Here is a 27,743-nt window from a genome sequence, read left to right as displayed (position 1 = left end):
TGGAGAGATTAAATTTCTTTATTTTCTTCTCACACAACCAAGCAGCCTAGTGTAGCAAGGCGCACTTGTGCAGCATGCCACTCAATTTCAGCCTGCATATCTAGGCTACTGAACAGCAACAAAAATCACTTTGCGAACATTATAAAGCGGACAAAAATTTATATATTATACACTGCTCTGGAATATAACAATATATTGCGAGTAGGATTTTTGCAAAACGTCTGTAAGCACTGCAACAATTTTATGTAAGATGTTAACCCATATACCAAATGCGTACACTTCAGATGCTTTAACACATGCAGTCTACGGAACCGCAACCTATGTTTTTGGTGTAGAGTTACAGATATGTAAACTTCCTGCTTCAATTTTTCTAGAGACTGATTTTCAGCAATTTATGTAAAAACTGAGGTCTAGAATTCACTTTTCTCAAATTTTGTTCAAAGCGGTTGAGTGGTTGTCGAATAAAAGCATTTCTGCACTTCACATCTACTTCAATAGGAAAGTCGAAGTTGGAGCCAAGCTAAAGCCTCTTCAGGGAACACCTGGTAGTCAAAATTACCATACATAATAGCCCCCACTACATAGTATCACAGCTCCCGCAAGCTCAACCAATCAATCAATAAATAAATAAATCAACCCACCCAACTTCCAAAGTGAATACAGGAACTCACTGTGGAATCTGGCTGATCTGGCCGACACTCGCATGGTACCAGACAGCATGGACGAGTGCCATGAGGTAGCAGCACTGCACCTCAGTGATGCTGCTGTGATTGGAGGAGAAACTGAGCAACTGGAAAATGCTCTGCTTGCTGCCAGAGGGCGTTGCCAAATGGGGCCCTTGCAGAGCTGCCAGGATGCGGTCATTGAGCACGGTCCAGTACAGCTCCTGGACACACAAACAAGGCAAAAGCCTTAGCCAGGCTGACAATAAGCATGCATCTATCTGCCAGATTAGACTAAGTGCGGCACACAGCACTGACTTCCGCTGTGAAGTACAGGTATGAACACTCTCCATTGTGTTTCACCTGTAACTCCCAATCCCGAGTCATGGGAGGTTGTACTAACATCACCAATGACGAGTCACGCTCGTTCAGCTCAATGTTGTGCTGTTCCCACTGCCAAAGACGAGTTACAGTCGGCATTGAGAGAAAGCTGCCCTCAAGAGTAGATTTAAAAAAAAATTATTGTGTTAATTCCAACTAGAAATCAATCAAATGATACATTTTCAGAATCAGAATGACAGAAAAAAGTGTGACTACAGAAAAAAAAAATTTGAAAATTTGGTACGCTTCTTTGAAATTAATTTGGGGGTTAAAGGGTTAACACACCAGGGGAGTTGCATCATGTGCCTAACGTACGCAGCCCTTACTTCTTTTACATGATGTCCTTGATGGCAGTGTTAACCACGCTTTGTCACAACCTACACCACATAGCTATGAGACCTTCTCAGCCCATGGGAAAGTTCCTTTTGTGTGCCGCGAGCATCAAATGAGCTCTTAGCCTTGACGTGGGAATTGCGTCTTAGTGAAACTTCATAGATAGTTTTGGGTGTATTGATGCGGGTGTATTGATGAATGCCATTCCTGGCATTCTACTTACGTACGGCGATAAAGTGCTAAGTGCTAACTTGGAAACTCTATTCCGAATGCAGAAAAAGTGTGTTCGTATTATTCATAACCTATCGATGTACGAACATACCTCTGAGTACTTTCACCAGGACAGTATTTTGAGTGTCGCTAGTCTATATAAACAAAAGTTATCCGAAAAAGCTTTTTTAGAATTTATAAGTAATCGTGAGAACTTTTTTTCTATATATATTAATACCACAACTAACTACACCTTAAGAGCTAGGAACTTTATTAAGGTAAAAACTAGAACAAACTACGGCAATCAGCTTTTACAGTGGCAGATTCCTAATTTACTTAATGATGAGCCTGCTTTATTTGATAACATGCAAGATTCCTCAACCATTTCAATATTTAGAAAGAAATCAAAACTGTATTTTTCCAACAATTGACACCTGTTTTTTGTAATGTATTTTCTGTTTTTCCACTGATATGCAATTTCATGCGTTGCAAGACTTTTTTTTTTTTGTTCCCATTTGGCTTTTGGCCTTCCTGTAGCTTTCTGTACGTACTTTATTTCTTCATTTTCATTATATATACTTATTGTGTTGCATTGATTTATTGTATGTATAATTGTATCATTCGTATATATAAGTATGTATATGTGTGTATTATGTGTATATATGTATACATTTTTTTTGCACTGTTGTCTGCTGTGCTCGTGGCGCCAGGGGCCCAGTCAGGCGTGTATAGTCTCGCCTTTTGCTCCGGCGCCATGACAATCTTGTATTGTCAAAATTATAATAAACTTCAAACTTCAAACTTCAAATGTGGCCTGAAAGACAGAACATTGCATTGTTTTATCTTTCAGCTTACATTTGAAGAGTGGCACCCCAAGGCCACAGCCAGGAAAACTCATTTTCATTGAATGTGTCTTTCTCTCGCTTAGTTCAGCTATATGTAGTAAAGTGAGCTTAGGTAAGCGAAGCATACAGCATAGACTGTGCAGAAGGTAGTACAGCTTGGATACATGCATGCAACGCTAATTCAGTTTAATATTGTGTAAATGTAGAAGTTGGTAAATTAGCAACATCATCATCAATAATAAATTCATCCTCGCACTATCTTCTCTATTCTTTGTCCAATGTCAGATGTGTTATTTTAATTTCAGTTAATCTTGCACTTCAGGGTATAACTTGCAGTTAGAAACCCTTCAATCTTCATGAAGTTAGTTATTCATAGCTTTGACATTTGGACGATTACTATTACTGCACTACTGCTACAGCTATTCATTTTGGATGGCATGACATTTAACCTTTACTCAAAATACACCATACATAAAAGCACCATGCTATATTAATCGAAATTCGACCACCCCTGTTGATGGAATTTCCAGACTTTAAGACTTGGACAAGGTGCTTAGGATGAAATAATCTTTATATTCAGCAACATTAGTACTTCTATTCTAAAATATAATCACCAAAATGCAGGCAGAAGAGATGCTTAGAGCGCAGGGTGTTGCAGGAGTTATTATTGCAATGTGTTAATTACAGGGTGCTCAACACGTTATTGCAGTGTACATCAAATTTAGCCAGCACAACATTTGAGTATATAACAGGGACAATTTATTTAGCTCCCTGGAAGCATCACTGTGAGACATGGAATGTCTGTTGAATCGAAAGTGCTGCACGTGCTAACATTTCAGTGATGCTACAGCTTGCGTTACACAATGCCTGCTGTTATTCCAGAGAGCATGCCATCACAATTCAAAATTGTTACTCACAGGAAGTGCAGTCAGGATCAGCCCAATGGCATTCATCCAGTTCTCAATGCTGTTGCGTGGCAGTACCGTGTGCCTAGAATACAAAAAAAGAAAAGAAACAGATAAGCGTTTTTGCAACATTTCTTATTATTAAATTAAATTATGGGGTTTTACGTGCCAAAACCACTTTCTGATTATGAGGCACGCCGTAGTGGAGGACTCCAGAAATTTTGACCACGTGGGGTTCTTTAACGTGCACCTAAATCTAAGTACACGGGTGTTTTCGCATTTCGCCCCCATCGAAATGCGGCCGCCGTGGCCGGGATTCGATCCCACGACCTCGTGCTCAGCAGCCCAACACCATAGCCACTGAGCAACCACGGCGGGTGCAACATTTCTTGTGAACACCTTGAAATAAAGCTACTAAACAGATAAACAGATAAACCAATCCTCGAAAAGAAAGCTTTGCAGTTGAGGAAAAATCCGTCCTGGTCTGAATTTATTTATTGTATGGACGAATTTTCCTCAACTGCAAAGCTTTCTGAGAAACCCGTATAGGTTTCCTTTGTAGCTTCATGCTACTATTTCGGGTTAGTGACAATTCCTTTCATAAGCCTTCCTCCACCATGCGGGATTCTGCAGAACTGATTTTCCATATACAGATACTAATTCCTTCAAGCAGCTTGCATGAAGAAAAACAATTTTTGCTGGTTCCAGCTAACTTTAGTAATTTCATGTTGCAGGCATGAAGCAACGTGTGCGATCATTAAGCCATCTTGCTTAAAACTAAAGTGCCTTCTACCATTTAACAACAGTAAAAAAATTTTACAATATACAGATTTAGAGGTACACTACCTAATTTTGAGCGAAAACATATTTGACAGAAAGTGAAGAAAGTACGTTCAAGTGGAAAGTTTCTGATGCCGTATTGATTTAAGAAAAAAATTTTTACAATATAAATTCGTGTCAATAATAGTAACTTCTGGTAATGTGGTGACGAAACTGCCAAGTCAAAAGTCTATAGTTGCTATTGTGGGGATGCGCGACTCTCACGCATCCCCTGATATGCTGTTTTCCCGCACGGCTCGCGTGGCCTGGCGCCCGCGGCGCTCGGAGTGGTACAAGCGTGGTGCGAGAGATGGCGCGACCATCGCACCGCGGCGGGGTTACTCGGGCGCCGAGGGACAAGGCGCTGCCTCTTTCCCGGCGGGCCAGCGAACAGCGTGGACATTCCGCGCGCGCTGCGACCATGCTTCTGCGAGACCGCCTCGCGTGGCCGCCTTCGAACGCACGACCGTTGGCGTGACCGAACACGCGAACGACCAGGCGTTGGGATCCAGCATGGGGCGAACATATTCGCTCGCAATGCGGTCGCGGTAAGTCGGACTTCTAGATTTGTCGCGCGCCCATCGGCATGTTTTGGGAATAGCAACTCGGCTAGCAGGCATTGATCTATGAAAGGTGCAATAAATGCCCTTGTGACTGTTTGCACTACTGTGTTGTCGTTCCTTTGTCCCAAGAGTACGGAGGAGAACCCCATCTGCTCCCACACTATGAGCAGTTACAGTGTCAAGTCAAACGTTTTTAATCACTTCTCCCCTCGCACAACAAATGAGTGGCACAATGTAAAGGACAGTAAAAATAAGAGACAACATGGTTAGCAGCAGTAGCTGTTGTTTGCATACATAACGTGCAGCACCATGAACTAAAGCTGCACTGAGTTCATCATATCTGACAACCACTCAAGGATTCCCAAAAAAGTGCAGGGGGCACTGCTCACCCTTTAAGCACAACATCCAACAAGGCATTTCCAACCACAGCTGCGGAGATTGGCAATGCCATGAGCTCAATGCAAGTCACGTGCAAGGCATGGGCGGCCGGGTTGGGAAACTCATTGAAGCGCCAGTCTGTGTGTGGAAAGGGGGACTTTCCGGCAACAGCTGTTGAGGATGTGGTCAAGGAGAGGTACGTTTGATCAAGAGGGCTGATACACGTTCTAGATCTACGGGAAGCAACAGTCCCCTTTAATTAAACCTTAGCTGCCTCAATGGGTCAGTGCAAATCTATGTGCTGTTCAGTGACACAAGAAAATACTCAGCCTCATTTTCATTGTCATTTAATTTCATTGTCGCTAGGTGATTCCAAGTTGCACCTCCAAATTTCCTGAGTTCATCACACCACCTAATTCTCCGTCGACCTTGACTGCGCTTCCCTTCTCTTGTAACCCTTCTCTAACAGACCACTGGTTATCTGCCCTACACATTACGTGGCCCACCCAACTCCATTTATTCCTCTTAGCGCCACCTAGAATATCGGCTACTCCCTACTGCTCTCCAATTCACACCGCTGTCTCCTGTCTCCTAACGCTACGCCTATCATTATCCTTCCATTGTTCGTTGCACGGTCCTTAACTTCTCACACTTCTTTTTTTAACTTCCAAGTTTCTGCCCCCATGTGTTAGTACTGGTAGAATATAATGAATGCACATTTTCTTGTAACTTACCTAACTCACTTGGCTTTAAGCATGCACCTTTATCAGAGAAGTGCTATGCTTACAGAATTTCATGCATTAGGATCAGACACAAAAGTGGAGTAGCAGGAAATGCCTTTGTTTCAGCACCAGGTCAGGGAAACACCTTAAAACTTAAAAGTGTGCACTATAAACGGTTACACATGTTTAACTGGTGCAGCTTGGGCTTTGAAAGGATACTGTCAGCCATTCTCCCCACAAGACCGATATAATAATCGAGGTCCGGTATCCAGGAAATGTCCTCTGCTGGGCGCTGTAGGTAGCTGAGGTAAGCTTCGCTCAGAGCCCAGTTACCTGAACGGATGTCTTTGAGTGACCCTGAAAGGAAGAACAAAGCAATATGCATTCACGTGTGCCTGGTAATGCGGATTCAAGCACATAACGCGATTATTTTGCAAGGCTTTCTCGGAAAAATGAAGGAAAAAAAATAAATAAATAAGGGACTGCAAATGGAGATATTGTGCATTTTCTGAAAAATTTTATACTGTGGCACACAAGGATCGCAACACTTCCATACTGTGTGGAACTAATACCTTCAAAGTTCATTTGGTGTCAACACCATAGAAACACAATGTATGCATTTGTATGTGTCCCTTGTGTACATAGGTGGCATTTTATTGTCTGTGCAAGTCCCAGCAGTACAATAACTTTCTAATTAAGTTTTACCAATTAGCCCAACATCAAGCTGTTCTATCACTGTAAACCATACCAGTGATGGCAGACACCAGTTTCTTCTTCAGGGGAGGCCTGTCCTTCAATTTCTGCTCGTAGTAGTGGAGAGTGTTGTAAAGGTACGTCAATGGCCGGTCTGAAATGACAAGCGACTAGTTAATACCAGTTACTATGGATGATGAGGGAAAAAAACAGCTTGTGTGCACATGAAATTCGCATGAGGTTAGCATTTGGCTGCAACAGAGACCATGACGTCAACAAAAATGTCAGTGGAGGTTTAGCGGTAAATGCGGGAGAAATGCTTTAGGATTATGTCACGCCTCTCTTGCTTCGCAGATGATTTTAGCTCACTCAGCACATGTCCTGACTCTGACAGTGGTCCGAAGTGGACTGAGGCGACGGCGCTTCAGCGCCTCCGCCTTCTCCCTCTCTCAAGCACCCATTTGCAGCTCTGCTGCTCCCTCTCCCTCCTTCCTAGCTCGTATTGGCTTCCAGACTACCCACACTCTTCTAAGCTCTCCCATCCCCTCTCTATGTCTACAACGTGACCTGCTTCACACACATCGGACTGGCTTCATACACTTCACACACATACACTTTTTTCCACTTTTATAGTCTTAATGCTAACACATTAAAAGTTGTGTGTTTAAGAAGCCAGCCAAGGAGTTACAGCAGCAAGACCTCATTAAAGTAATACCGTAGTCACATGCTTGCTTTGTATGACCATTGAAGCCAAAGTCCATTGAAATTTACCCGTCGGCACTTTTGTGTGAGCTTACGGCAAGGAGCCAATGGGGCTTGCGGAATTCAATGACATTTGATTTCAATAGCCTTGAAAGTGCACGTGAAACTGTGACGTAAGATTAACTTAGTCAAATTCCTGAACAGAGCCATAAATAAAGAAGAGCTGTGAGAGTAAGTGCTCATGCTTGTGAAGAGGTGCTTAGGCACAGTACATTAATTAGTATGTTGCCAACTGCCCTTAACCTTTTTACCCCCAAGACCGAGTTGCACTCATCCTGCCAGTTCGTACTATATTGCCAAGGAGGAATTCTACTCATTCATGCTGCACTTTGCTTTGCTTTGGCCTGCAGTAGTGAGTCATGAATTTCGGCTCGTTGCAAATGATAACTGCTGGCTTTGAACACTCATGCGTATCATTTTATTGTTGACATTTCTTTTGTTGTCACTAGTGTAGAGAATATTGTTGAAGATATTTATGCGCTTTGACGAAAAGTCTCAGCTCACGCCTTGCTGAATGTCCTTTCTTTTTTTTTAAGTGGTGGGTGAATAGTGATTTTTGAAACCGAATCAAATACGAATCGAATAGTGCCAGAAGCAAATCAAATCAAATCTCGAATACATTTATAATAGTTTTCAAATAATTAAAAGCCGTTATCACAATTAACAGTGTTCACAACCCAGTAATCTTAAAGTTAACAAGCTTCTGTCATTGCATAGTATGTTATGAAGCGTTGTTTACTAAAAGCACAAAGGTCCATTAGGAGCAAATAAGCGGTTTCTTGCATGTACGTACAGGGCTCTTCAGAGAGCGCGAATGATCGCTGTAGAGTCTGTATTGTATGGCTACCTAAGTGGCACAGCCTGTTTCACTGCACAAGTTCTCCTGTTTTTTGTCTACACTGTGCCAATTGGGGTGAAAACTTACTGTACCTTTGCTACAATTTTATATGTATTTAGGTGCAGTTGACGTTCTGAAATATTCTAAATGTATTAGAAAAATATTCGCATTTACGAATTAGTGATTATTGAATTCGAAGACCGAATCTAATAGAGCACTATTTGTTTCGTTATTTGAAAGTTTCAAATATTCGCACGCCCCTTCCGATAGATCATAAAATTAATATTTTTTTCAATGATAACATTATGTGACATGAAAAAAAATTGTCAAAACAAGAAAATTGGAAAAAAAATTTTAAGAGTTTGTCAATGTGCTCTTACCTAATGGCGCCTAATGCCAACAATACACAGCAAAAGTACGAGATGACTACATCCACTCATAGCATAGAGGCCGCAGAAGATGCTACTGAACCAATTTCCACACCATCAATCAATGTCTCCAAGACAATGCAATCATGATAAGAAAGATAATGTGCTCACCGTGAAACTTGTACAAACAGCCCAGGTGGTCAAGAACAGACTCGACCGAGAGTGTGGCCACCGGGTACAGCTCTAGGAAACGGTGGATGACAATGTCCATCACCTAATATGGGCAAGGTGTGGATAAGAGAGAATTGGCATTTAATTGTCTGTAACATGTTCTGCTTTTTCATCATCATCGCGAGACAAATTTATGTCCATTGCCAGGGACAAGGGCTTCTCCGAGAGATCTCCAATTCCCCTGTAGTGTATGAACCAAGTAGACATTACCTACTCCTTAAATATATTCCTCTTCTGCCTTCGAATTAGTTTTTCTTGTTTAAGCACATGTTCTGTTACTCTTGTACTAGACAGCTTGTTACCTGTGGAAGACTGTCTCACTTTTTCCGAGACATAATGTGACATGCACCAAATGTGAAGGCATCGCCAGGCATCATAGTTCCTGGCTCTGTGTCAAGACAGCAAGCCTCGCTTTGTGCCAAGGACACTGTCACTTTAGAAACTTACGCATGCGGCAATAGTCACGTAAAATCTTGTGAACATGAAACTACCTCCAAAAGAGATCACCATAGAATATCACCCCTGATCTACACATTACGTGGCATGCTCAGCTTAACTTTTTTCTTCTAATATGCGGGTTGTATGCCTACCGGAATGAAACGTAGACAGATGTTGCCAAAGTAGACGGGCAGGTAGGTGTGCTGTTGGCTCTGTCCACTCAGGTCCTGCAGGCCCTCAAAGTAGAACTTCTCTGGGTATTTCTGCAAATGTGCATTTGTTTTTACAACTGCCTTCGTTCAACAGAGAGCTGTGCTACGAAATGGTGGTGGATATACAGCATTTATCCATGCAACGCCTCCTCCCCACCGCCTTTCTTTTTGCAAGAAATCTGGCAGGATGCAGCCCATACAAAAGTCAAGCACATTACAAACCCATAACACCTCAAATGATGTGGCAAATTATGTACAGTGCACTTCAAATTACAAAGTACTTGTCTATAGCATCAGTGCAATCAACAGCGTTACATGTAAGTAACACTGATAGATGCATTAACAAATTTTTTTTTCTTTTTCATCACATTGTTCCTTGCTGCATCAGCCAACAAGGGCATACTGAAAGTGATGCATTTTTAATTTAACATTTCAGCGTGTAGCCTAAGTAGGTATTGTCATGTTTGATTGAAATGCAAGCACAAGAGAATAAAGCAGAAGGCATTTTTCCCTTTCCACATTCACTATGTGAGTGACGTTGGTGTGATTCATTCACAGGCATTTCAACTATGACACATTTACCCTCCAGTTATGGTGCAATCACACAGTATACAGTAACACACAGTATACAGTATTGCATATTCAGGTAACTATGATTAAAGAGCACTCTACTTTGTTTCTCTCATTCACACTTTCATACTGGCATATTATCGCCTGCAGTCATTCCACAATGAAGGTCAATTAATGTGTACTAGAAGGGCTTGCCAATGTCCAGCTTCAAATTCAATAATTTTGCATGTACTAGAAAAACAATTTCCAACCTGACGAACAAATCCTCCAAGAAAGGTATGAACAGAAGATAGGGTCATGGAGAGGTGGAACATACTATCTAAACCTGTATCCAAGCAATGCAGACAGGACTTGTATCCTTTTTCTTTTCCTGCTCTTCATTCTTTCTTTTATTTATGTCAATGCCAACATTTTCATTTGGAGATAGTTACTATCAATGAAAATACACACTGCTAAATAATTTATGAAGAAAACCACCTTTAAACAAAAAGGCTGTCAGCCATTTTACCTAATTTCTCACGTAGATGCAAAGATATGTTGACCCAAACATACCCTGTGAAATGCCAAGTGTTTCTCATGCCAGTCTGTCTGCCTCCAATGTTCCGGGGAATTCTGAGAGAGAACGATAACAAAAGTAAAATATATTTGACAATTTCCTGAGCTGCCCGAGACAGCGATCAAAGCCACCCTATACTTATAGAGGCACTTACATCCTTGACAAAATCCAGAATTCGGTTCTTGAACTCTGATGGCCGGATTAGCAGCATTTGTATGATGAAAAAGCACACCTGGATTTCGTTGCCTTCAAAGCTACGAAGTGCCTGCATTAAGCCAACAGCCAGTGCATCAAAATGGCATAACCAAAAGACTAGAAAAAACAGTTATGTATAATGGACTGTATTATACCAACCAGGCAAAGGATTAGTCTGTCCAGTGAGATAACATGGTACTTCCAAATCAGGTCATTGAGGGCATCAATGCACTGCAATGCAGAAAAGGCATTTTGTTAATACTGCCCATACCCATTATGTTATAACTGAACCTCATTATATAACCAAATCATAAGAAGCCAACAAACACTGACACCAAGGACAACATAGGGGAAATTACTTGTGCTTAATAAATGAATTAAAGAAACAATGAATTAATGTAAATTAAAGTGGATGAAAAAACAACTTGCCGCAGGTGGGAACCGAACCCACAACCTTCGCATTTCGCGTGCGATGCTCTACCAATTGAGTTACCGCGGCGTGGTTTCTCCATCCACTTTCTTGGGTATTTGGTCCTAGTAGAACCCTGGGAGTGTTAGCCAGTGCCACCACTCGCAGACCTTGGCGGCGGACGTGGAACGTCCTTTTTGCCGCAGGCGTCACGAGAACGTGCTCTTTTTGGGTGAAGGCAACTGTTCAATAAACCCGCACATGCTACCTGAAGGCATCAATGTTGCCGGATTCGTGACCCTCGTTATGTAATAAACAAGAAAAAAGGGGCTCGGTTCGGTTCCCACCTGCGGCAAGTTGTTTCTTCATCCACTTTAATTTCCATTAATTCATTGTTTCTTTAATTCATTTATTAAGCACAAGTAATTTCCCCTATGTTGTCCTTGGTGTCAGTGTTTGTTGGCTTCTTATGATATGACTAATAAAAATCGGGCCCCTCGGTTAACCCCCTTTCTTCTCGTTTATTATATAAACAAGTCACATCTGACATGAAAATATACTTTCATTATGGGTACCTGATATTTGTAATATGCTGATATCAACAACAAATATTTTTATATTTGCTTTGTTATATTCAATAGTTCATTATATCTATGCTCCTTACATTGTGCTTGAGCCGTAATTGCAGATAACCATAAACAATGTTTCAAGCCAAAATAGACAAAATGTGACTATAAGACACTGCAATGACAAATGCCATATGGCAAACTTGTTATTATCATCATCCATCTATAAATTACAAATAAAGGGTATCTCCCCGCAACCTGCGATTATTCTTGTTTTGCGTCAGCTGACTCTATGCCTCTAAATTATCTTATCATCATACCACCTGATCCTCTGCAATCCTCAATGCACTTCTGTTCCCTTGGCAATCACTGTTACTACAACAGGCCACTCGTATCTCTTCTACGGCTTTCATGACCTGCCCAACTCCACATACTTTTCCTCCCTATTTCGACTATATCAGCTACCTGTGACTGCGTTACTAATTTATCCTGTCACCTTCTATTTTGCTTGACTCACAAGTGTGTTAACAAACACATATAAGTTTTTTTTTGCCATCCTTTTTTTTACTTCCACTGGTTTGTACTGTGTCTACCTGACATATATTATGTTATGTACATGTTGCTATGCTTGTTATGTCTTAGAAATAAATGCATATTCTAAGCCTATGTATTATTGTATATTGTCGGCTTAGAAATTCTCAGCCCCTTCCCAGAATATACATCGGGGAACAAGTGGGTTGCTGTCGCAGTGGACACAATATCATTCTGATGCATGGCGCTCCACATCGAATACTTACAGACCATGGCCGTATGCTTTTGTCCAATGTCATTGGTGACATAATGCGTGTCTGTTCTATACAGTATAAACTTACCAGTTCCTACCATCCACTAACAAACGTCCTCACTGAGCGTTTGAACCGAACCCTTACAGACATGTTATCGAAATACATTTCGGCCAACCACCACGACTCAGACGTGCTGTACCTTGCATTGTCTTCACTTACAACTCTCCTTGTCTCAAAACTGCCGACTATTCCCCGCTCTATCTCTTGTATGCCAAGAACCAATGCTACTGTTAGACACTGTGCTTTCGTCCACCACAGCTTCAACTAGCTATTATGCCCATGATTCCATCGCTCATGCTGACCATGCTCAATAACTCGCACATGCTCGTCTGCAAGTGTTGCAAGAGAATCAGAAGTGCTGTTATGATCTCCGTCATCGTTTAATATTAGGCCACTGTCGTCGTGATGTCCATTTTTCACCCAGCACCTTCATGTTGCTTTGGTCACCATCCCATAAAGTTTGCCTTTGTGAGAAACTACTCTCCTGTTACACAGGCCCGTACCACGTGCTCCGCCAAATGACCGATATCACCTATGAAATTATTCTAGCCATTATGTTTTCTGCTGTGTCAACCAGTGACGTTGTCCCCGTCGCTAAGCTCAAGCCCTACAACTCTCCATGCACCTTAGATATTTAAAGGGCAACACCGGCGATTTTTCAGTTTCAGATGACCTTAATAAAACTTTGAATATATGTTCTCTTTTGCAATCATATCATTTGCACTCTGATCATCTGTGGCAAATGATATCATTGCACATCATTTAGTTTCCCAGAAAATGAATTTTAAAGATTGGCTGCATGTTCCCGACTCATGCCCACAAATGTATGACTTTTTTACTGGTTATCCTGTGTTTGTGGCATCAAAAGCTACACTGCCACCTCACCCAGAAACAATCAAGCTGGCTTCTTCTTTTACGAGATGATGTCCGACAATAATCATTCGAAGAGACATGATAACTGGAGCATCTCTTCATCTTGCCGCAGCACAATGCGTTGAGCTTGGGGCACATCAGCTGCCTCGCGTGGCGGCGGGTCAAAGGCAAACAGTGATCCTTCAGTGCTTATATCATCAATGAAATCGCTGCTGTCTGGTTCGAAAGAGCTGGAAAAGCTCCCCATGTCGTCAGCAGACATCGCCAGCTTCACCTTTTTGGCTTTAGTACCACGTGTACAGCATGTTTAGCATGTGTTCTGCATATTTAATTATGTCAGCATAGGATCTGGCATTATCGACTCATCGTAGACGTCACACAATGCAGCTACCCATTTTTGGCACCTCGTCAATTGTTCTTTTTTAAATTATTGCAGAGTTTCTAAGCAAATTGAACCACCCTACCTGTGACAGGACTGTCAATGCCAATTGAAAGTTACAATATTTTAATATGGTTAAAAAAATGCCGGAGTAGCCCTTTACCAGTGCCAAGACGGCGCTTTTGCTGCCAGAGGGTAGTAGTAAAATACTATTGGCAGATGCTGAAAAGACAAGTTGCCACAGGAAAATGACAAGTGATTAGGCTCTCAGTGCAAGCGAGTGTCCATCTTGCTCTCTGGCTACAGTATAAATACAGTAAAACCTAGATAAAACGAACTCAATATACCGACTTTACCAGATTTTATCGACTTCGTTATATCAAGGTTTAACTGTATAACGAAGTTGGTAAAATCGGCAATTTGCTTCACTATATTGAAATTTGACCTTTTATGCAAATAAGTACAGTCCCTGATGGATTTTTCTTACACGGAAGAAGGTGCGAAATTTTCTCAATTATCAGGCAATTAGAAAAAGCAAACCTGAATGAGAAAAAAATGTCATTTTGTTGAATTAGGGAGTCAGTGATGAATGATACGGTTCCATGTCACGTCATCACATTGGTGGTACAAAACGAGGCCAGCCACACTTTCGCATGAACTCTGCTACCGCGACTGATAGCAGTGTCTGAAGTGGGATGACGCTATCACGAAAAGCATCGGCAGCAGGGAGTGAATGCTTCGTCTGCCTCTTGCTTCAACGCGTCTCCGAAGTTTGAGATTATGTAACCTCCAGTACTAAACGTATGGGAGGACAGTGCACATGATGCCATGCCATCTCAGTACACCCACACTTCGCACATGTGGCAGATTACCTCTAAAACAGGATGCGTGGGCTGTGTATGCGCTAAGTCATGCTGACTGCCATGTGCGGCCGCGTCCACGCTAGAAAAGAAGATGCACACGAACCTGCTCTGCCCCCCCTCACGTAAGCTTGATTTTGTTACTATAAGCTTGCTCCGCTCCCCCCTTTCCCCTTGCTTGTGTGGGAAGACAGTGCTTATAAAACCACCCTTCTTGTCAGCTTATCGTTGCACGCTTTCACTTGCACCTAAAGCACACAGTCCACGGGGTGCGATAGGAGCTTATCGTACTTGCACTATATATGGAACACGACGCTGCTCCGCTTCGGTAGTTGCTCTTGGTTGCTTTTCGACAAATGATTTGAGAGGCAAGCAAGTTCGCAAGCAGCCGTTTGTAGTTCAATCATTTGACCATCTACGTCTGCAGAAGTTTCCATTTATTGTCTCGGTATTCCTTTGCGGTGGCAGTGAAATGATGTGTTGTGAATCGTGTATTAACACACTAGAGTGGAACTACATGGTGTTCTGTGGACAAGACGTTATAAAAAGTTAAATAGTATTTTGTTACATTGAGAATTTCGTTATATTGAAGTTCAATATATCAAGCTTTAACTGTGGTTTCTTTTGTCTGTGTCTTTCTATACATGACAATATTACTGTGTACATGCACCAAAATCAAACCTGAATGTTTTGCCATGTAACCACATTCTGAAATGCCTCAGGTGGTATCCTTGTTGGACGTGTGAATTAAGTCTCAAATATAAAAAAGAAGATTTGGAATCTAGCATCCAGCGATGAATGTCTTGGCTGGTGCAATGTTGTAGCAAATGGAACATTGTGTGAAAATCAACTGATGCCATAAATCCCAGGAACTGTCAAATCATACAACAGCACTTACTCAATTCAAAATTGCTTTTTTTTTTACCTTGTTAACGTGCTGCCCTCCAACTGAATTGGATACTTCAAACACCAGAAAGTCTGCAAATGTTCTCAGATGTGAGGATAGGGCACGAGCGCCAATCCTGTCCAAAATCCTGGAAAAATGAGGAGACAATAGAAAATGATGAAGTAAATCAAGATACAATATGCAGATTCTAAAGAGTCTGCCTTTTTCTGAGGGGTACTAGGTCAGTGCCATGAATGAACTAGGTTCGTCCGCACATTTCTGGTAAAAACAGCCAAGGACGACGAGCTCAGCTCTTCCGCAATACTTTTCAGTTTATTGCAACTTCATTTGCTCATCGAGGATACTTCTCACTTTCTTGCAATTCTTTTGTACAATGTAAGCTTTAGTTTTGCAATAAACGGTTGACATTTTGTATTACTAAGCACCTAAGACATTGACTACATTGCCTTTCATAAATTATTCATGAGTAAAAGAATTGGATACTTTTGGTCAGAATTCGGGATAAGAGAGTGTCAACGAAGGAGTTACTGCCGAGTCAGAGCTCCTTAACCATTAACCCTTCACTTGCTTCACATTATCGTGGCAAGATCACCTCATAAAGTTACTCACTTGTAAGCCAGGGGGCTGATGCGGTCATTTTCCAACAACATCTTCCACAGAAGGCTGAAAATAAACGACAGTGAGAACAACATGGCACTGCAACATTTTAATGTGATGAAAGACATAAAACGCAAGAATTCATGAGCAGTAGAACAAGGAATGTCGCTGGAGCCAATGCTTCAACTAGGGGACTTGTATTTGAGCCTTTGCCACAACATTCGCTCCAGCGATGTTCCTTGCTCGACTACTGCTCATCACTCCAATCCTCTATCTTTCTGTGAGCTTCTGTCTTGTTTGGATTTCAAGTGCAAGAATACAATGCAACACTGTAAATTATGCACGATCTCTCAGAAACATTGGTGTGCTGTTGAATTAGTCACATAGAGCAGGAGCTTTTCATTTTATCAAGGCACCTACTCTCACTTTATGGTAAGCCACTGGCTGAAGTAAACAATCAGACCAAACTTTAGAATGTCCACTCAAAGGTCCAGAAAGTCACAGGTTCTATGTCAGATATGTCACCTATAACGTTTCTAATGACAGAAAAATGAAGGACAAGCATCTTACCACAGGAATAGATGTGGCGTCCCCTGCTGAGAAAAGTGAGCAATGATGTCGTTCTCATTGCTCATCGCTGGAAAAACACAAGAGGCACCACTTTCTTCATGAAAAATCAAACAGTTGCATGTTCAAAGCTAGTTTACGTATGCCAACCATGAAATAAAGCTACTTTAAGTTTTTCTTCTTTAACTCCTTCAAGGGATTTTCTTTTTTTCAGAAATAGTGGATAATTTTTTTTATGTGATACGCCTTTACCATGGTTAGAAGACAGAAATGTGTCTAAAATGTTGTGGGAAGCCTAATACAGTAAAAGTAATGATGACCGAATTTCCACTGTCATCTACCTTGTCAGGAGGGCTTGTCATAAGTGAAAAAGGGACACTCACTCATGACGAGTTCAGGTGACTAAAATCCCTTAAGGAGTCAAGGGCTTTAATTTCAATATACGGCAAGTAGTCTCAAGTGCAACTTGCCCTTCACCTAAATAAAGAAAAAATGGTTGACCAGAAGCCAGTTTTCGCCTTATTTTTACACCACAAGCACCTTCGTCCAACTTGTCACACAAACGAAACTTCTGGCCGCACTGTTCTGAATGAAACACTACATGTAAAGGACAGCACAGGCCTTGCAGCGACATCAAAAGGTAGCCATACTCTTCCACTTGCGGTACTCCTCCTCAACAGAGCGCTTGAGCTGGGCCTTGTTCTCCCGCTGTGCTTGGTGCTGCTGGAAGAACTCGGCCAGGCTCTGGGGGAAGCTAAGCAGCGTCAGGCTCGACCAGCTGTGCGGTGTGTGCTGCATCGCTGTCGTTAAAAGCTCCTTGCACCACACCATGGACAGACTCTCGGACCCTGAGCGCAGCAAGCAAGAAGGGAGGGGCATTCATTTATAGACAGCAACACCCTGAAATGGCCGTCTGCGAAAAATATAATGAACAAAAATATGCGGTATGCACTTCCTCAGAGAAAACAAATAATCAGAACACATGACATAATAAATACGACAAAAGTGAGTATTTACAAGCAAGCGTACATCGTTGGTGAGATATACGAAAAATTAGAACAGGGCTCCAGCAGCGGCAAGAAATAAACATTTTTACAACATCAAAATAAGACAAGGTACACCATTGAGTGTCAAATATGACTTATTTTTCTGCTTTGCTCTTCCACGTTTCGGCAAATGTGCAAGCTATGTTGGTTCCACACGTGGAAGCACACGTGGCAGCTATTCTTTATTCAGCATCTTCGGCGAGGAACCAAAAGCGTTCTCAAGCTATGCAGGACACTTGGTACAGTAACACCTGTGCAGAAGCTCTGCCCCTGTGATTTTCTCTTCACCGCCGCAGAAAGTTTTCCGCGAGTACAGATAATGGCAGAGTAAGGCCTTGGACAGAGCAGAGAGTAAACAATAGCTGCCAGGCCCAAATGAAAACTAGATTTATTTTGGCCCCGTCTGCATGTGCCAGGCTGCTACAAGCACAAGCCCACGCAGATTGACATAGTAGTATGTCATTGCTGCTGTGACAGTCGTGACTGCTTGACCATGGTAACATGTTTATTTGGGCTAGTTGGCGTGACAGGGCAAGTATGCACAACATGAGCAGGCAGAGAAAGAGCAAAGAACGAGACTGGACTGGGCACAATGTGCCTTTTAGTCTCGTTTCTCGCTCCGACTTGGTCTGCTTGTGCTGCATACAGGGTGTCCAGCTAACTTTAGCCAGAGTTTAAAAATATGCGAATGCCACGTAGCTGGACATAATCAAGGTAATGTTGTTTGCCGTTGCTTGAAGATACTCAAATAATTTTTTTCAATTTGCTAATTATGTAATTGGTCGTAATTAATTAATCAACTTCTCAAATATTATAATTAGATGGAAAGTGTCAATGAGAAAATTGTAGAGCGACATGCAAAACTCCTGATACAGCTTTTTGTTGCTCAATACGTGCTACATAAAAGTGTTTTTTCGAGGGTGAAAGAAGCCCACAAAGGTACACAAGATTGCCGCACGACTGGCCGCTCAAGGCACTTTGCGTGTATTCACAGGCTTCTTTCATGCTCGGAAAAGCGCTCTTATGTTGCACGTATTGAGCAACAGAAAGCTGTATCAGGAGTTTTGCATGTTGCTCTACAATTTTCTCATTGACACTTTTAATCTAATTATAATATTTGAGAAGTTGATTAATTAATTAAGACTAACTACCTAAATAGGCAAATTGAAAAACAATAATATGAATATCTCCAAGCGACGGCGAACAACATTACCTTGATTATGTCCAGCTACGTGGCACTCGCATATTTTTAAACTCTGGCTAAAGTTAGTTGGGACACCCTGTATATATATGAGGGTTGATCCAGAAATAAGGTTCCCAAGGAGCTTCAGTCACATGGGAAGGTGCGAGGCGAAATCCGGCAACACTGCTGCGCACGGCTGTTCTCCCGCTCTCAATTCCCGCTGGCCGCGCTTCGCTGCGCCGCTCATTTTCGGCTCAGCAGCCGTACGATATGGAGGTTCCCATTGTTGATCCGGCCAAGTGCGAGATTCGTTCCGTAATTCGCTTTGTTGCATGCCAAATGGACTCCACCCGTGGATATTCATCGTCAGTTGACAGAGGTGTATGGCAACAAGTGTATGTCCGTTCAACATGTCCGAAAGTGGTGCAGAAAGTTTAGTGCCGGTCGGAAGGAAGTCCACGATGAAGAATGGAGTGAAAGACTGTCAGTTTTGGAGGTGGTTACCGAGATAGTCCAATGAGAAGTGCTTCAAAACTGGAGGATCGCCATCCGTGAACTTGTTGCTCAGATTCCTGGGAGTTCTTACAGTACAGCTCTGGCTGAAAAAATTGGGGCATCACAAGTGTTGTGCTCGACGGGTACTCAGCTATTGACATCAAACCACAAGGAGAAACGCCTTGACTGTGCTCGCCAGTTTCTTCAAAAGTGTCAAGAAGATAAGGAAGGATTGTGGTACTCCATTGTTACAGGAGACAAAATGTGGGTGTTTCATTTCACTCCCAAAATGAAACAAAAATATAAACAGTGGCATCACCCAGAGTCACCAGTTGCAAAGAAGTTCAAACAAACTCCTCCTGCTGGCAAAGTCATGGCCAGTATTTTTTGGGATCGTAAGTGGATACTGCCAATAGATTTCATGGAACGTAGGACAACAATCAACTCAAACAGTTATTGTGAAACACTAAGAAAACTCTGGCGAGCTATCGAGAACCGCCAGCGAAGACGGCTGGCAACCGGTGTAATGCTGCTTCACGATAATCCGACCTCACGTCTCCCGTCAAACCTAGGAACTTTTGACAAACTTTGGGTGGACTGTCATGTCCCACCCACCGTACAGTCCAGACCTCACACCTGGTGATTATCACTTGTTCCCCAAGTTAAAGGAACATTTGAATGGCCAATGCTTCCGGAGCGACGATGAAGTCAAAGAAGAGGTGAAACGCTTCCTCAACAGGTTGGTGGCAGAGTTCTACGACATTGAGATACAGAAATTGGAGTACCATCTACAAAAATGCGTAGGAAAAGATGGCGATTAGATAGAAAATAGAGCAAAGTTTAATCTTTACAATGATGTAAATTTCTATGAGAATAAACAATGTTGTCTCTTTCTAAAATTGATGGGATTTCTGGATCGACCCTCGTATAGCTTGCATTGACCATGGTGCAGTCGCCACACCAGCAAGGACCTGGAGATATGGACTATGACCCAATGCCCCTTCTCACCAGTGATATGTATTGCCCTGGCGAGCGTCAAAATGAGTGCTTTGTTCAGTTCCTCCGACTCGGAGGAGAGCAGTGACTTGGGCTCAGTCTGGAAGCGAGACAGCTGGGGCTGGACCTCCGCGCTGCCAAGGCCGGTGATCAGCTTGAGGGCAGTGCTCTCGACACTGGGCATGGAAAGTGAAGGGGAAATAGGGACACAGTGATTGGCTGTGGACAACTAAACACTATCGCAACAATATGCCAACTATGCAAGGATGCAAGTGCATGTTTTAAAACTTCAACAAAGTCTTCAACGTTAAACTTTATCCTATTTTATAATGCGAACAATTTATATTATACCAGCAGTTAATTCACACTACAGTAAAATTACTGAAACAATACTTTGTTGCTTTACATCAAGTTAGGATTCCGCTGGTTTCATAGCTGATGCTGTGCTACTGCATGCATACTGGATTTCTTGCACCTTTTTTTATCTCTGTTGCGCAGTTGAGGGCAAAAGTCTCGAGACCACAGATGCTGCTTAGAAACACTTTCTTTTTTTTTTTTGCAATGTAAGCATTCAGGCTGAAACCAGGCAGTATAGCCTATGCACACCTTTTGGCTATTGGAATACGTTGAGACAATTGCACACTGCCTCAGCTGTTCCTGAAGAAACAAAATTTTTCTGTTGATGCCGTTGTTTCTAGACTTCTACTCCCAAGGGTAGACGGTATTTCAACAAAATCAGATCTCCTGTTTCCTTATAGAATTCACATTGAACATGCAATCATCAATGCTGTACATCTTTCGTGAAAGCAGGATGTGTCTTCTCCTTCTATGTTAATCATAGAGCAGTCGCACACTTTTCTTTTTCATATTCCTGTATGCTGCCACTGTGTGAGGTTGTTTCAGAGGCTTCAACAAGCTGTTCAGACTAACTTTCGCCTCTGAAAACCTTCCACGATTTCTGCTTGAGAGATGACGAACTTGAACATGGTAGAAATTTGGGCATGTTGGTACATTACTTTTGTATTGAGTAGTATAGGACAAACCCAGACACAAGAAGGAGATACGACAAACAAGGTGCTGACTTGCCAAACTTCTTGCATTTGCCTTGTGCTACTCAATACAAAGATGAAGCTGACTTGAGTCAGCCACCAGTTAGCTGGACAAGCACCAGTGCAAAGCGACCCACCAGAGGTGTAGCTGAGTCTGATTGGTCTGAGGCACGGCAGCCAGGCTGTGCAGATGTGACAGCAGCTGGACACGGTAGTGGGGCTGGATGTGGTGCAGCCGGTAGCTGAACATCTCCAGCAGCGTGTGCAGGATGCCCCACGCCTGCTGACGGAACACTGTCGGCAGGAGGTGATCTGCGTAGATCAGGTGCACGTGCGCGTCAATGCCTCACTGGAAGTTAGCTCATAGTCAAAACACTTCTACACACATACAAATGAAAATGGAACACGATTTTTATTGCGAAAGCAATACTGCTCGCACTTTCGGCCCATCGGTGGTCATGGCGCCTCCTTACACAGCTGCCCGTCACGTGACCGTGTGACGTCATCCCAGACCGAGAGAGGGGGCCCCAGCTCGGCTCCTCTCAGTGGTCGGCGCGCTGCCTCGCGCTATGTCGGATGATGTATAGCCATAAGTTTAACAAAGGGCAACCATGTCCACACCATCAGTTAAACCAAGGCGCAGCCAAGGGTATTGCTTTCGCAATCTTCCAGGCTTAACCAAGCTAAGCCTTCAGCCAATTTCTTTAGATGGAAGCACACTCGCACACAATTTAGTAGAAACTGACTGGCAGGCGCATTTCCATCAAGCATGAACGAGGCACTATTAAATGTTTCTGCGTGAGCTTGACATACAGAAACAGTGAGCTTTTGTTCTTGAGCTTATTCAGACTTATTTTTAACCTCTTCAAATTTCACCGAGTAATGTAATTTCGGACTGAAATGTGAGCTTTCAAGGATTATATGTAGCACTCCGCTTAATGCTAAGGTTACCTGATCTGTGCCAGTTAACATAACTGTCAGCTTTTAACACTCATTGAACCACGAAGACATTAGAGCGAACATGTCTCACTGCACAGTGACCCGGCCTTCTGAACACTGATTTCCAGTCTCGTGGACACGATGCCCACTCATGCACGATGTGCACACTTAACTTTGTGCATTATATCAAATAAGAAAGCACAAGTACTGGTGTTGCACTCACTGATGAAGCCCTTGATCCCAAGCGATTCGATCTCGCTGTACACCAGCAGACGACTGTAGGTTTCTATGAGTGCTGGCGCAAGGGAGACTGTCGACTTTGCTTGCGAGATCTTCATCACGTGAGTCACCACATTGTGGATCAGGCTAAAAAGGCAGAACACGCAAGAAATAATAACAATGTCTTATATTCTAACCACAGAAAAAATTTTCACCAAAGCTGTAAAGTTTGTCGTACTCCAATGGTGGCACAGTAGCTAAATTATAGATCTTAAGCTGTTCACTGCCTCATAATTGTGCTTTACAGCAGAACACTTATGGCTGGCCCTGTCACATAATTTGTTTCAAGTCCTCCGTTAATTATGTTTCAAAGAAGCTCAAAGACCGTGAAGCAAATGCATAGTTGATAAGCATTTATTTGAATAACGAGTAATCAGTTCAGCAGTAGCAAAAACTAGAAACGAAATCAGTCAACACTAAATCAAATGCTGCTGTGACTATCTACAATCATCACTGTACATTTCAGCCCAGTCAGCAGTTACAGCTTGAAATATGAAGTGTTGATAAAGCAGGTCATTTAAGAACATGAAATGGTTACTGATTTGACAAGCTTGTATAGCAGTGTTCTCGCTAACTTTATGTATGCACACCCGATTTTCTTTCTGATCGCCTAAGATAAAGAGAAAGTGTGCTCTGTATATTTGTTTATACTTTCAGTGATGCTTCTGTCTTGGATGGCTTCATTCGATTTTGGGGCATTAAAACCAAGCACTGTTGTCTCTCAGTAGTTGAATTACCATAAGTGAACCAAGATTTCCATATTTACTGTGCCTGTTGTTCAACTGGCATGCCATGTGTGACCCCGTTTCGGTGCCTTCTATGACTGGCAGGCAAAGTTTGCACTACCACACAGCTCATGCCAGACATTTTGTTATGAGAGCACTACACCATAGACTACATTGCACAGTCACATATGACAAGGACCCTTAAGATTGTATGCCCTTCCAATCTCAGACCCTACGTCACGCATAACTACTACTTGTAATCTGTCACATGATAGCGCATATTACAAAATGTGCCCTGCAGGCATGCCAGGATACCGAAAGTAGTAAAGTTTTAACTATGCTCCAAGCAGGAGTTTGAAAATTGATCAAGTAAGCTAGCAACGTTGAAGCTGCTCCAAGGGGAATACCCACCTCATTTTGGTGTGAACTGTTAGTGAATCGAGCACATTCATGCCCAACGGGTGTGTTGGGTTAGGCGTGTTGGAATTTGATGACGACATGGAGCCCTGGTTGCGTTGGCTACATTGGATGGCCTCGGCCAGGACGCCCATGGGGCGTATAAAGTACTCCTGATTCGTGCTGTCTGCAAAAGACCGCAGCCAAGCATTACACAACATGCAAACACCATGTGTCATTGTTACGGGTGAACTTGTTCTCCCAGGCTCGCCAATTGTTTCAGCACAAACAAGAACTTGAAAGTGGTTCCCTTAGTTAAACATGACTCAAAACTTCTTGCACTGCAATGGCAAGGGCAACACAAATAGGCACAAACTACCAATTGAATTAGAAAGCAAGCCCCTCCACTCAGAACACAAACGCAACATATGCGCAGAGCTCTAGAACTTCTACTTAATGAAAAACGTAGCTGCCTTTCCTGTCAGCAAGACACGGATTGCACTCGAAGTGCTCAAACCTCTCCTATTACACTCGAATTTTTCTGTTAATTCGTTTGGGTGAAGAGTCCATCAATGTTGTGCACTCAATGTGCAGTATAAAAAGAAAATTATGCAGTTTAATGTGCCAAAACCACTTTCTGATTATGAGGCACGCCGTAGTGGAGGACTCCGAAAATTTCGACCACATGGGGTTCTTTAACGTGCACCTAAATCTAAGTACACGGGTGTTTTCGCATTTTGCCCCCATCGAAATTCAATGTGCAGTATAAAACTGCAATGTTTCCTGTACTTGGCCTTATTACCTGTGGCTTGTAGTTGCCGGCATGCACTCCTGCGCTTTCACTATCTCTGGGTTACACACCTGTTGGTCTAGCTGATACACTTTATTTATTTTACCCTTACGGCATTTCAACACAAGAGAGAGGAGATGAAACCACAGGGCTGAAGTAAAATGCAAGATTATACACATTATTTGCTAAATATACAATGCTAGCTGAGAGTTCGTTGAATACAGCATAACAAAAGAGTGTAATATAAATAGCATAAAATCAACTAACAATCGTTTGGACGTATACATCCTACTACAGAATATTAGCTAATGATCTTTAAAATTTTGCATTATTGTTAATGGATACGATTTCAGAGGGTGGTTCATTCCATTCCTCCAGTTGCAAACATGACAACAGGATCCTCTATATTGCATCCTTTTCACACATTTTCCTCTTCATGTGATGTTATTTACACTGTGTGCAAATAACATACCTCTAGTGTGCAAATAAACCCAAGGACAGATAGATGAAAAGACAGAGACAAATGTCTCTCCATTCTTTCTTTCCTTGTCTCTAGCATGCTAGCTGGCTACAATGTATCATCAACACCACCCAAACTTCCATTTTATTATTTACACAAAACCCCATTTTCACATTCAGTGCACAAATTCATCTCTCAGTTTTGAATATGCATGTGAAACACATACAAAATTTATCATAAATACATGTGTCTATGGCTGTGAAATATCGCTTCAGAAGCAGGCATTTCACTGCTAACTATTATCTAAGTGTCGTCTAAAAATTAAGGAAGTGAAAATTACGTTGCATCCAAAGTCTCGAGTCAAAAGCTAACTTGCACAAGCTTCTGCTTAAGGCCTTGTAGTAGGAAAGGATGGCACTCAATACTGTAACGACAAGCAGTAAAAAAGTGGCCAAAATTCCACTAACAGTTGTATGTAGCTGAAAGTTTCATCTGACAATGTTCTGTCTATCCAAATTTCACTGCAGCCCTGAAAGATTGCTCTGCATAACCTGACATCACAGACAGTACCATTACTTACGTGCACCCACCGTGGTGGCACAGTGGCTATGGCGCTTCTGCTGGTCAGCACAAAGTCGTGGGTTTGACTCCCAGCCACGGCGGCCTCATATTAATGGAGGTGAAATGCAAAAAACTTTCTCGCACATAGGTACACAGTAAAGAAACCAAGGTGGTCAAAATTAATCTCAAGGCCTACGCTACATGACTTCCCTCATAGCGACAGACTTGCTTAGAAACACTAACCCCCATGAATGAATGAATCTTACTTACACGCATTGCAGAGAAGCGAGATCCAGTAATCATTTCCAAAGCTGAGAGTCGTATTTGACACAAAGGGTTGTTGCAGGTACCTGCAGCAAGACAAAGGTTTCAAACGCTCTTCTTACTAACTAGTCACCAATTTTATTCACTTACTATACCGGGCGTCCTTTCTTGAGATTATACAGAATTTTTTTAAAGATCGCTTGTGGCAGATGGCATAATTTTAGTCATTGAGCTGGATTACTTAAAGTGGATATTACCTACAGGAGAAATTGAAATGCATAATCAATCAGTTTTTGCTTACTTAAGTTAGTTGTTTACTTACTTAATTACAAGATACTGCCGGCCTTAGACTTAGGCCTTGGGCAGGAGTGGGCAGTGCGGTGTACAGATGAACAAAAAAAAATATATGAACAGCAAGAAAAAACATTACAAGAATTCAATACATTGCACTAGACAGATAGTCCTTGATACGCACGAGCTGTACAGAGCATTCCAACAAATAAATCATTACAAGAATTCAAAATATTGTAGGAGACAGATATTCCCTGAACCACACAAGCTGTACAGAGCATATTGATAACAACGGGATATTGATAACAAGGAGTAGAAAAAGAATTGCATTCATACTGGCATGCTGAAAGACATCACGGATGCTCGGGCAGTTGAGCAGCAAAAATCTACAAAGAATGACAAGGAAGCGAACAAAGGACTTGCGTATAATGTCACAAAAGACAATACTATTTCGCCTAAATGCTATTCAGCATGTTGCAGAATGACTGGATGGTCAGGCATACCATTGTACTGGCGGTGAGCCCATCCGACTCGCCTATCGTTCGAGGAAAAAACTAGTTTTTAAATACGTCTGTTCTGCAAAAAAATTCCTTTAATTTTTTTCAGATTATTAGATCGTGCTACACACCGAGTAACTAAAACTAATACATATATCCTTATCTATCCACAGCATATCATGATAAAGTAAATACATGTATTTCATACGGTCCCTGTATTGCCTTAATTTTAATGTCTCCATGTTTGCTTTGCTAATAAGAATAGTCGGAGACACTTGCCAGAAATAACAGTTAAATATGAATTTAACACATTTTCTTTGAATGATTTCTAATTGTGTAACGTTCTTCAGGGTGTACGGGTCTCATGCTATTGAGGCGTACTCAAGTATTGGTATAATATACGTTGTGTACGCTAAAAGACGGATTTCTTATGTGGACTGTCGTAGCGACCTTCTCAAGTAACCAAGCTGGCGCATTGCTTTTTTGTAATATAGGATATGCGTTCGTGCTATATAAAGTCAGATGATATTACGAGGCCTAAGTATTTGTTGCTGCTAACTATAGATAGATCATTACCACTGAAACTGTAAAAAAATTTTAAGGGGTGCTGTTTTCGTGTTACTGACATAGCGACCATTTTCTTTGCATTAACATTCATTTGCCATGTGGCACACCATGCTTTTACCTTGGCTAGTGAAGAATTCAAACAGGCCTGGTCATTTACACTAATAACTTGTTGATATAATATACAGTGATCTGCAGATAATCGTATTTTCAAGTTCAGCTCTTTTATTAAGCCATTGAAAAAGATTAGAAAGAACAGGGGCTCAAGGACCGAGCTCTGTGGAATGCCCAACCAAACCAGTGCTGAGCCAGAATGCATGCTGTTGACAAACACACTTTGCCACCTTAACGACAGATATGCAGAAATTAATGAAATCAGTGAATTACTTTTACGTATTGTTTGTAGCTTTAGAAGTAGTTTAGAACGAGACACATGATCAAATTCTTTTTCAAAATTTATGAATATCATATCAATTTGGCCCTGTGTGTCTAGAATTGCTACGGGTTTGTGGATAGTTTCAAGT

At 42.0% G+C, this 27,743-nt stretch overlaps 1 protein-coding gene across 1 annotated transcript in view; it reads right to left on the bottom strand.

The window, feature by feature from the left end:
- Nucleotides 1–27,743, bottom strand: part of MED23 (mediator complex subunit 23) — a 46,231-nt gene that overhangs the window by 5,108 nt on the left and 13,380 nt on the right. The window contains exons 11-29 of the mRNA XM_050174877.3: nucleotides 25,874–25,953; nucleotides 23,808–23,979; nucleotides 22,616–22,758; nucleotides 21,591–21,765; nucleotides 20,417–20,580; nucleotides 17,335–17,532; nucleotides 16,688–16,754; nucleotides 16,130–16,183; nucleotides 15,539–15,647; nucleotides 10,841–10,912; nucleotides 10,641–10,751; nucleotides 10,483–10,542; nucleotides 9,301–9,411; nucleotides 8,651–8,753; nucleotides 6,567–6,665; nucleotides 6,038–6,175; nucleotides 5,108–5,267; nucleotides 3,349–3,421; nucleotides 672–886 (exon numbers count right to left, since the gene is read on the bottom strand). Coding sequence (XP_050030834.1) covers nucleotides 672–886; nucleotides 3,349–3,421; nucleotides 5,108–5,267; nucleotides 6,038–6,175; nucleotides 6,567–6,665; nucleotides 8,651–8,753; nucleotides 9,301–9,411; nucleotides 10,483–10,542; nucleotides 10,641–10,751; nucleotides 10,841–10,912; nucleotides 15,539–15,647; nucleotides 16,130–16,183; nucleotides 16,688–16,754; nucleotides 17,335–17,532; nucleotides 20,417–20,580; nucleotides 21,591–21,765; nucleotides 22,616–22,758; nucleotides 23,808–23,979; nucleotides 25,874–25,953 — 2,304 coding nt within the window. The remainder of the gene's footprint in view (nucleotides 1–671; nucleotides 887–3,348; nucleotides 3,422–5,107; nucleotides 5,268–6,037; nucleotides 6,176–6,566; nucleotides 6,666–8,650; nucleotides 8,754–9,300; nucleotides 9,412–10,482; nucleotides 10,543–10,640; nucleotides 10,752–10,840; nucleotides 10,913–15,538; nucleotides 15,648–16,129; nucleotides 16,184–16,687; nucleotides 16,755–17,334; nucleotides 17,533–20,416; nucleotides 20,581–21,590; nucleotides 21,766–22,615; nucleotides 22,759–23,807; nucleotides 23,980–25,873; nucleotides 25,954–27,743) is intronic.

This window comes from Dermacentor andersoni, chromosome 9 (genome assembly GCF_023375885.2).
Source record: "Dermacentor andersoni chromosome 9, qqDerAnde1_hic_scaffold, whole genome shotgun sequence".
Classification (NCBI taxonomy): Eukaryota; Metazoa; Arthropoda; class Arachnida; order Ixodida; family Ixodidae; genus Dermacentor; species Dermacentor andersoni.
The sequence above is the reverse complement of the archived record's forward strand: the minus strand, read 5'-3'. Positions and strand labels throughout refer to the sequence as shown.